The 10748-nt window shown below is 34.2% G+C and overlaps 1 protein-coding gene across 1 annotated transcript; it reads left to right on the forward strand.

The window, feature by feature from the left end:
* Positions 1-3030: 3030 nt before the first annotated feature.
* LOC102578222 (uncharacterized) lies at positions 3031-10230 on the forward strand. The gene is made up of 3 exons (XM_015310154.1): positions 3031-3766; positions 7444-7631; positions 9070-10230. Exons 1-3 carry the CDS (start codon positions 3175-3177, stop codon positions 9898-9900), a joined length of 1611 nt encoding a protein of 536 aa, XP_015165640.1. The 5' UTR covers positions 3031-3174; the 3' UTR covers positions 9901-10230.
* Positions 10231-10748: the final 518 nt, after the last annotated feature.

The following is a 10748-nucleotide window of genomic DNA, read 5'->3' on the forward strand; positions in this document are numbered from 1 at the left end:
GGGTGGGGTGGGGTGGGTGGGGGGGGGGGGAGGGGGTTATTGTGTTGATATGGATGATTGTGATTTTGATCATTTGATAAATTAAATGTGATTCTTTTAAACATGAATATCTTTTTTCCTTACAATTTGTTGATGAATATGCCATAAATTATCCTTAATTAATTAGTATTTATTTAAAATAATTTATTGATTCTCTACACGAGCGAATGATCCAACTTCAAACTTACATAGATGAATCGAATAAGTCCTATCTTAATATATGTCCTTCTGAGATGCCTTCTTACCTGAATTCAATCAGCAATAAAAAGAAATATATATGGAATAAAGAGTGAACTTTATAAAAACATGTTCCACAAAGCACATGTTCAATAAATCAGAATATAGCGATTGATCTAGTTGAAAAGTATAGCACAAGAGAAAGGTAAGATGACCGTCAATGGATAAAAACTCACTTATCTAAATAAGAGTAAAATTGAAAGAAAAAAAATTAACATCTTCTTAATTACGTGAAACATCACTTATTTTGAATCAAAATAAAAAAATAAAAACATCACTTATTATAATACGGAGTGAATTTTTTTTTAAAAAGAGTTCATTTTTAAAGACAATATACTTGACACACTTCAAGTTTGCATTTCTCCCATAGGAACCACACGCACCCTACTTATAGCTTGATTGAGATGCTCTAATTCTACCATCTTTTCAAGATTAGTTGTCCTTGGGAAATCAAATTCATTGCCACTAAAAGTTCTGTTAGGCCAAGAAGACAATTGTGGAGTGGCAGAACACCATTAGACAACCATAGACAACATTTTCAGAGTAATTATCCCATAGCTTTCTCATGTAAAAATTCTTGACCTTAATAACAACTCTAGTAATTGGTGCTTTGATGCATCTCATTATTTTGCTTTCTTTCTCACCCTTATTCAACTTCATTTTTTCTATGTGAACAACATAGATATAATTAAGTTAGAAAGCTAAATGTGTTATAAATATCAATTAGTGGAGTACTAGTACTTATATATTGTTGTAATTTAGTTTGTTGCAACAAATTCTCATGAAAGATGCATGTTGCGTAGTAATTTGTTTGATGGTGACACATGATTATAAGAAAGGGGCATGTAAGTGATTAGGCTTATATTGAGTTTTGGAAGTTCTATTCGAAGTAAAGTTCTAGTTCGTGATATATTAGGGCATGACAAATTTTCAGTATATATATGACATGAAGGCCATTGAGAACCGCACTTATTGCATATTCATGAAATTTATCATCTTAAGAGCAATAGTCACAGAACAAAACTGCAGGACTTTGTCTCAACAACACTGAAATCTTGTTTACAAGTTATGTTCGAGTCTGTACTATTTAATATTGAAGTTTGATCAGTTAAAGACTAGAGTTATTAGTTTTTTTTTGTGTGATGTTTGGATAGTTAAAGGCTAGAGTTATTAGTCTTTATTGAATTTGTAATATGATTATTATAGAGTTGTAATAATTCTGAGCATCGTTAAAGATGTGACCAATGTGAGATTTGTAACAAGAAGAGAGTTTATCTTGTTGGAGACTTGTTAGAACAATTAGTTAATATTAGGGGTCGTTTGATAGAGTGTATTAACAAAAATAATGCATGCATTAGCTTTGTATACCTTGTTTGGTATACTTTTTCATGTTACGTATAATTAATGCTAACATTAGTTATACACTCTATTGTGTATTGATGAGTGTATTACGAATACCATAGATTTCTAGGTATTAGTACTGCAAAGGATTTAATACATGCATTTGCATGGTTAAAGACTCAATTACCCTTCAAAACTCCTTTTTTATCTTTTCCACCATGATTGTAGAGGATATTTTTGTAAATAAATATTTTAATGCAATGTATGCTAATTTTAATACACCAAATCAAACAATGCATAAGAAATAATTTGTGTATAATTAATAGGCATAATACATAAACATGACCCTTAACTTGGTGTCAACTGACAACTATGACTTTTAACTTTGGGTGTGCACAAGTAGGCACTTAAACTTGTATAAAATTGAACAAATAGACACATTCATCCTACATGGCACCCTACATGAAATTTTTATGTCCTACGTGGCGTCCTACATGTATTATGTCATGTAAGACATGTGTGTCTACTTGTTTAATTTTATACAAGTTTAAGTGTCTACTTGTGCATACTCAAAGTTGGAGGGCATAGTTGTCCGTTGAAGACAAGTTAAGGGTCATGTTTATGTATTATGCCTAATTAATACATGCATAACCAATGCATACATAACTAATACATGCATTACTAATGCAAACACTACTAATACACTCTATTTAACATTATTTATTAAAGTTTTAGGATTTAAGAGTTGAGGAGTAAATTTAAATTATTAATCTCAAAGAATTTACATGTATGAAATTTTAGATTCGATCCTTACAATCATTTTTTTTTTAAAAGAGTTAAATCATCCAAATTCTTCGTCAGTCCCAATTTATGTGACACTTTTCAAATTTCAAGATTCAAACAAGCTTATTTTGATCGTAATTTTTTCATATATCTTTTAAATATTTTTAATTTTCAATTATTGTGATTTATAATATTTTTTACTTGAATAATATAAATACATTTCAAAAAATTTGAATATTTCATGCGCAAATTGTCGATCAAACTTAATCTGTTTAACTCTCGAAAAATGAAAAATATCACATAAGTTAAGACAAAAAGAGTATTATTTAATCATGAATATCATATCTTAACTATTCATTAATTTATTTATTTATCTAAAATATTATATCACTTCTTTAATATTAAAACCCACATCCATGCTGAGTTAAACTACACATAGCTATTATTGAATGAAAATAATATACAACCAACTCAACAATTGATCTGTTTTTAGTTTTTAATACTCTAATAATTAAATAATTGAGATAAAAAAGTCGTGAAAAAAATAATAATTTAATTATATATATATATTTATTTTTTTAAACTATTTAACTCCAAAAATAACGACTACACATGCAGGTACTTCAGAACAACAAAGTTAGTTATGCGTAGTTTGCTTTATTTTTTTATTTTTTCAATTCGACAGCTAACATTTGCACAGTCAATCACAACCGTTAAATTACTCATCGCCGGCGATCTGTAAACTCCGATCACTTCTCCGTGATCTGACTAACAATGTCATGGTTGGCTCGATCAATCGCCAACTCCCTGAATCTCGACGACGACACAAACGACGTCGTTCCACCTCCTAATCGAGATCACTCCACTGACAATCCAAAATCGGAAAATCATCAACAAACAGAAGATTCATCTTCACCGACATCGCCTTCACGTGGCGTTAAAGAGGATCTGTCGGAGCTAACTAAAACACTAACCAGTCAATTTTGGGGAGTCGCGTCATTTCTAGCTCCACCGCCACAATCCGATTCGTATAAGCCTATTGATAACTCCAAATTGGATCCGGATGAGGAGGAATCCGACCCGGCGGCGGGGATCGTAGGTTTGCAGACTGACTTTGCTGAAATCAGTGGGAAGTTCAGGAGCGGAATATCTTTACTGTCGAGTAATATGGCGGTGTCGGAAATTACGAAAATGGCGTCGAATTTACTGCAGTTGGGACCGGAAGAGGAGGAAGAGGGGAAAGGCTTTGATCTGGACAAAGGTGTTGTTGGTGTTACGGAAGAAGTAGTGGCTTTCGTAAGGGACATTGCGATGCGTCCTGAAACTTGGTTGGATTTCCCTTTGCCCGAAAATGCAGATGATGAAGGTGATTTTACTTTTTCATTTTCTTTTATTTGTTTACTCTTATTTTGAATTTGTTGAAATGCTTCCAATATGTTATTGATTGTGAGATCATTGGTCTGCTTTGGCTGCGATAGAGTGGGTAAGACACACATTGGTTGGGAAATGAAATTGGTGGTTTGCCTATATGAACCTGCACAATCCTTTCCTTCATGAGTTAGCTTTTGAGTTGAGTTAGGTTCATATGTCATATATTTAGGTTCATTCATGGTTGGGCTCTTGGTTCAAGCTCTAGTTGAGCTTGGGTGTGAAGGAGGTGTAAGAGTGGGTTAGAGTCCCACGTTGGTTAGAAAATGAACTAGTGATTTGCTTATATGGACTTGAGTAATCCTTTTGGGGTTGAGTTAGGCTCAGATGTTATATGTTTAGAGGCGGCTTTGGTATCATAAGTAACATTACTTTGATACGAGAATAATTCGTCCCAAAAGTAAACTATTTAGATCAATAGTGAATTTGGATAGGTGCAACTCTCCAAGCTGCAACAGATGAACTTCCAAATTGAATAGGAATTTATCTAAAAGAAATCTCTAATAACAGAGTGTAGATCGTACTACTTGTAAACAAAAATCTTTATTCACGTGTAAATTGATTAATGCAGGTTTCAGAGGGTTCTGAAACTACTATCTCTATTTTTCTGCTACCTCCCACCAATACAGGTAGTGGGTAGCGTAGCTAGGAATTTTATGAAGGGTGTCCAAATATTATATAAGTAATTTTATTTTTTTTGATGAATGGATGCGTTGAAAAAATTAAAATTGAACTACATAATATTAATATTACTTTTTTTTTTTTACGAATAAATGTTTCAAAATTTTAAAAATCAAACTGCATAATATTTAGCTTTAATATTTGTGTTTAATTTAATATAAAGTGAATGAACAAAACAAAAAAAAGGAAGGGGGGGAGGGGGGAAGCTTAAAATGAAATCATTTTTACGTTTCAAACTTTCACTAATCTAGGGTGATGACAACAATAACGAGACATAAATAATGAAAGCAGAATCAAATGAGGTTTTGTTCGCTTTTAGCAACTTTATAGAAATAGTTTAGAATTTATTTATTAACTTTAAATTAAATAATTACATTTAAGTTTTATTTCAAATTTTAATGAAAAGAAATAAAGTCAAATTCATTGAAAATTCAATTAGCTACTAACCTAGATTTCTAATTAAGAATGTAATTTAATTAGCTTAGACAATTAAAGAAATAAGTTAATGAATAATAAAATAAGAGTGTTCTATTTAAAATGATTATAAAATGAACTAGTGGGGATTCGAATCCACGCCTTCAAAGTAAGGCAGGAGAGCCTCACACCGTTGGACCATAGTATCTTGACATGTTCAGTGTGTCCAATCTATTAACTATAACCGTTACCAATAGCATTTTACTTATATATACGGTATAATTTTCCGGCAAAGGGTGTCCAATTGGACACCCTCGGAACACTGTAGCTCCGCCCATGGTAATACTGTCCACCAAGGCTTGTGACAAGAAATCATCAAGTGTTTTGAACTTGAAACTTCATGGTTCTCAATCCACTTCATTGACCACTAGGTCACACCGTTGGGTGTCTGAAACTACTATCTCTATTTAAGCAACTACTATCATGATATCAAATTGCAATCAGTAATTCTGTAGTAGGTAGAGGCAGCAGATTTGTTTTGTGCATAGATTTGGTTTGCCAAAGGAATTATACTATGTACGATAGAGCATTATTTGTTGTTGTTCTGTTTGACCGCATGGAAGTAAAAAATCTGACTGCTGACTATCAGAAAGAATGATTTCCTTCTTGCTTACTGGTATACACAATCTTAGTGTGCTGTTTACATGTATGGAACTTTAAGAACAAAATAAATGGAGGTATATCAAATATTTTTTTGGGATGGGGGTGTTTACGACGGATTCTGAAATGATGATTAGGCTTTCTTGAGTTAACCATTTAACGTCTTGCTTAATAATGAGTACTTTTTAAAATAAAGTTGAATTTTAGAGGATATATGTACCAGTCATCCTAGTTAAGACTAAACTGAGCACTATAGCAAAGACAGTAAGTTAAAACATGTTTTCTAATGGACCAGTAAGTTCTGACCTATAAGTGAAATAGTAAGTAATAAACCTTAATATACGAACAAAGCTTCAACCGTCAGGTTAATAGGGTTGTCATACAAGGTCATTCCAAGACAATTTAATTTACATCAGGACAAAGACATGATAGCTCCTCTCTACCTACACAAGGTAGGGGTAAGGCTACGTACACACAAGTGGGATTACACTGGGTAGTTGTTGTTAACAAAGATATGGTAGCAAAATACTTCAAAGCTTTGTTTGGATCAATGCTTCAAAGTTTGTAAGATTCTGTGCTATCCTAAGTCTCTTATACTCCACACTCCACAGGACTAAAGAGAGTTATTGTAATGTGAGCATTATCTTTTGTACGTGTAATCAAACAATTGAAAGAGTAGGAAATTTTGCCAATTGTTTGTTAAATTGCCTCTCGTTTGTGTTAACAAGTGTTTGATATGGATATAATAACCATATGAGTATGAAATCTTCTTAGCTTTTTAGATTGATATTTGCTGTCACACGACCTGTTAAATTTTATGGATGAATAGGTGCCTCGTTGTCAAAATCATATTTGGATCATATGATCGTGCAAATTCATAAGATTCATCCAAATCATTAGTAGAGTTAAAAAGAGATAGGATCTCATATAGTCACATAGGTTCATTTAGGATTTCAAGTAAGATCGTACAGTCGTTGTCTATGTTGCTCGGACTCTCCAAAACTGCCACCACAACTGTGCCGGATCCTTCAAAATGCACTGTTTTTGGAGGATCCAACATGCACCCAGAAAGCATTTCTAAAGAGTTTGAGCAACATTGGTTCATGTGATCCTATCACTTTTGCTAATTTTATTACTCCTTTTATTATACTTTCTTACCATGCAGCTGTTATACTAACAATTCCAGTTAGAAGTACCTTATGAGTAATTAGCAATTCTACTTTTAAGAATAACACACACATAACACTTCTGTCTAAGTTTTCGCTGGCCTGTATACCTGCACAAGGTAGGGGTGAGGTCGGCGTGCATACTAGTTACTACCCTCCCTAGAGACCCCACTGTGGGGTTACACTGGGTATGTTGTTGTATTTTAAAATCTAGTTTGTCCTGACCTAGAAATGGCTTTCCCTTCATCAATTCAAAACTAATATATATTATGCTATTTGTTGTCTTTCAAATTTGATGTGGCATTTTCTCTACCAATTCCTGAATTCGATAACATTTCAAACTATTGTTTTAACGGTTTCTTTAACAATCACTGTACAGACTGATCTCTCTTTATGTTGAATTATTACTTTAGACTTAAATTTATATCCCGGGACCTCTTTCTAAATTTCCTTTTAAAAAAGACAGAAAAAAAAATGAAACTTTTTGATAATAGTGGGATTCACAACTCTTGCTTTCCAAGTCCCCTTCCTTACCATTAAGTTGTCAATTAATTTTGTTAGGAGTTCACGAGTTAATATACATATATATTTAATTAATTTTCCAGTACAAATACAAGATCTACGGAAAAGCTCCCACCTAGTTCCACCCCTGACTGCTCGCACCATTTATCTTATGGATTTCCTCTTGATGTAGATTTCTACTTATCTGATGCACAGCAAGAGCATGCATTAGCTGTTGAACAACTTGCCCCCAGATTACCTGCTTTGAGGATTGAGCTCTGTCCAATTTACATGAATGAAGCGCGTTTTTGGGCGATCTACTTTGTACTTCTTCACCCTCGACTGGATAAGCAAGATGCTAAGCTTTTGTCAACACCACAGGTAACAGTCTCATGTACCCATAATGATTACTCCCATTCTGTTGTCTTGGATGTAATTATTTGCTACTATCTGCTTATATAATTGAAGATACTCCATGTGTCTCGTAGCTTTGATTTTTCTGCTGATAACACAAATTGACAACTACATATTTTTTCCTGTAAATGAGTAGATCAACGGGGTCTATGCTAGGGCTGGCTGGTTTTGATTTTTGTATTAAAGCTCAATAATTAAATCTGATTTTTTATGGTGGCTAAAATATTTGTTTGGATTCTTTAGGTTCTGGAATGATCTGTTTCTATATACAAATTGTTGAATATCAAAAGAATTACTGTGTATGTTTATTTGTGCTCAGACTCACAACATGTCTAGATTTGTTGATTTTAAGTATCAGAATTGTATGTAGAATATTCTTGAACTTCCCTACTTAATTGAAGGAGAAGTACTTGGAAAATAATTTCTTACCTTATTGTACTTTAGTGTATTTGGGTACATTGTTAACAACCAATTCAGGAGGAAGAAGACACTTCTTTAGCTTTGCTGGGGGATTTTGGGGGAGGGATTTGTCCCATTTTTCACACTTAATGGGTTGAACCTTACATCTTCACATATTTACTGAAAACTGTGTAGGTCTTTCATCAGAGAGAGTCGAACATTCTTGTCATTCCATAGTTCCATCCGAACTCTCTCTCACCCCACCCCAACCCGCAAGGACCCCTCCTACCCATGGAAGTTAGATATTTCATGATTTTACCTTTTCATGATTTGATTACTTTTGCTTTTGGTGAGCCTCCCTGACTTGCCTTTTGCTTCTCGATGCTCTCTGGGCATCCAAAAGCTTATCCAACATAGCTCAGCCTTTGAACTCAGGGGTCCTTTCCCTTCAAATCAAACAGACAAAGAAGGGATTCCCATTGAATTCTTAAGCTTTCACGTTGAAAACTCAATTAATTCATTATGACAGGGATGAACCCAATTCGTAATATGTGCATAAAATTAAAATGCCTATTAAACCAATTATAAGAATACAAGTCACAGTATCTATTATCCAAAGAATCCTTCTAGTAGGACTAGCCATTTATCCCAGTTCCCTCCTGATTTCATTGAGTGGTCATGCTGTTCTCTTTCCTTGCATATAAAAGTACTCCCTCTTTTCCGTACAAGGATGATGTGAGGAAAGGAAGGCATAAACTCATCCAACAAAAACTAGGGGTGACGATTTTAATTCATGTTGAAGTACAGTGATATGTTGGGCTTTGATAGTAACTGTGTTACGTGGAGTGCAACTTGTCCATTTGACTTGCATCATTCCCAGCTTGTATAATAGTTACCTCCCTCCTGTTTTTAGCTATTTTGTGCGTAAACTGATGCTTGGTTTCATCATTTTATGTGAGAATGAGTGATCTTAATCACTAGCATTGCAAATGCTATTTGTATGCAGGTTGTCAAAGCCAGGGCCTCATTGGCACAAGAGTTGCATAAGCGAACTAAGCCAATAGAAGAAGACTGGCCAGAGAAGAGGACTTCTGAATCAAATGACAGAAATAACTCTCGGCATGAAGAGATTGTCTCAGCGCTGTCCACTGCGCTTTCTGCAGATGTGGTTCATGAGATGTCTAGTGTGGAATCGAACACTTTTACTGCAGTACCTGTCCCTGCTACCAAGAAGCAGCCTGTCCTTAGTAGTGAAAGCCAAGTTGTTGACAAACCAGTGGTTGAAGGAGGACTCGTTACACATAGTAATGTTGAAAAACAGCCTGTTATTAGCCGTGAAATCCAAATTGTTGACAAACCAGTGGTTGAAGGAGGACTTATTACCCATAGTAATGTCGAAAAGCAGCCTGTGATTAGCAGTGAAATCCAGATTGTTGACAAACCAGTAGTTGAAGGAGGACTTATTACCCATAGTAATGTTGAAAAGCAGTCTGTGATTAGCAGTGAAATCCAAATTATTGACAAACCAGTGGTTGAAGGAGGAGTTGCTACCCATAAGAATGTTGAAAAGCAGCCTGCCATTAGCAGTGAAATCCAAATTGTTGACAAATCTGTGGTTGAAGGAGGACTTGCTACCCATAAGAATGTTGAAAAACCACAATCTGTTTCCACTAGTAAGTTACAAGAGAGTGATGAAGATGATGGTGATGATTGGTTAAAGGAAGAAGGCACAGAATTCGTAGGTGTTAGTAAGACCACCATTCCTATCGACAATGAGGAGGATGTATCATTTAGTGATCTTGAAGAGGACGACATGGACGTGCCTGCAAATGTCTAGAAAGTAAATTACAGTTCTGATATACTCTCAAGATTGTGTTCAGTAGAGAAAAAGCTCCACCAACTTGTCAAAAATGCCAACACTCTCCACCACGTAATCGTCCATACCGCTGATAGTAAAGAGCCCAGTGACTTGCTGAATGTTGGTGAATGATGACATTGAGGTTGCTTGATCCAAAGTAAGATTTTGAATGTAGTTTCTCTTCCACTCATTTCTTTTTATGTTGTGAATAGCTCTTTTTGGTTCTAAACGTTGAACTCTTTGCTCTCTAGTGTAATGATAAACATTAAGTTTGTACATAGAACACGAAATGAAAAATTACTATTTAAAAAAAAAAAAAAATTGGCAGTGGCAAGCCAATGAAGGGGTTCAATTGAATCACCCTCCTTGGAAAATAATTTGGAGGGGTAACTCCCAACCTATCTCTATTTTTTCCTCTAAACTCTATAGTTGAAGGGGTGAATAATTTGGAAAATTACTATTCAATATCTCTATTACACTTTTTATTATTTTATTATTATTTACAGAGTAAATTTTAGGAATAACAAACATAATAATCATATTAATGCTCTATAACTATAGTTTTGATAATTGCGCTTCATAGCTATAGTTTGATTTCCTATGGAGGCCTTGATTTCTATAATTCGCGAACCTTGATTTGTATATTTCGCGAGTTAAGTTGTATATTCTTCCGTATCAATTTGTATATACGAACGAACAAGTTTGTATAATTCAATTTGTTGGCAGACCTAACAATGAAATTGCATTATGTTTGTTAAATCATTTATATGTTTAGGTGTAATGATATGAATTGATCAGTTCTGTGTAGATTCATTTTTATTATGAAC

This window comes from Solanum tuberosum, unplaced genomic scaffold (assembly GCF_000226075.1).
Source record: "Solanum tuberosum cultivar DM 1-3 516 R44 unplaced genomic scaffold, SolTub_3.0 scf00126, whole genome shotgun sequence".
NCBI classification, from domain to species: domain Eukaryota; kingdom Viridiplantae; phylum Streptophyta; class Magnoliopsida; order Solanales; family Solanaceae; genus Solanum; species Solanum tuberosum.

What these genes read in the sequence shown, in the direction of transcription:
- LOC102578222 (XM_015310154.1), top strand. Translation starts at nt 3,175, where the DNA reads ATGTCATGGTTGGCTCGATCAATCGCCAACTCCCTGAATCTCGACGAC. An exon ending in CGAAAATGCAGATGATGAAG is followed by an intron (nt 3,767 to 7,443) that starts GTGATTTTACTT and finishes CTCTTGATGTAG; the next exon opens with ATTTCTACTTATCTGATGCA. An exon ending in AGCTTTTGTCAACACCACAG is followed by an intron (nt 7,632 to 9,069) that starts GTAACAGTCTCA and finishes ATTTGTATGCAG; the next exon opens with GTTGTCAAAGCCAGGGCCTC.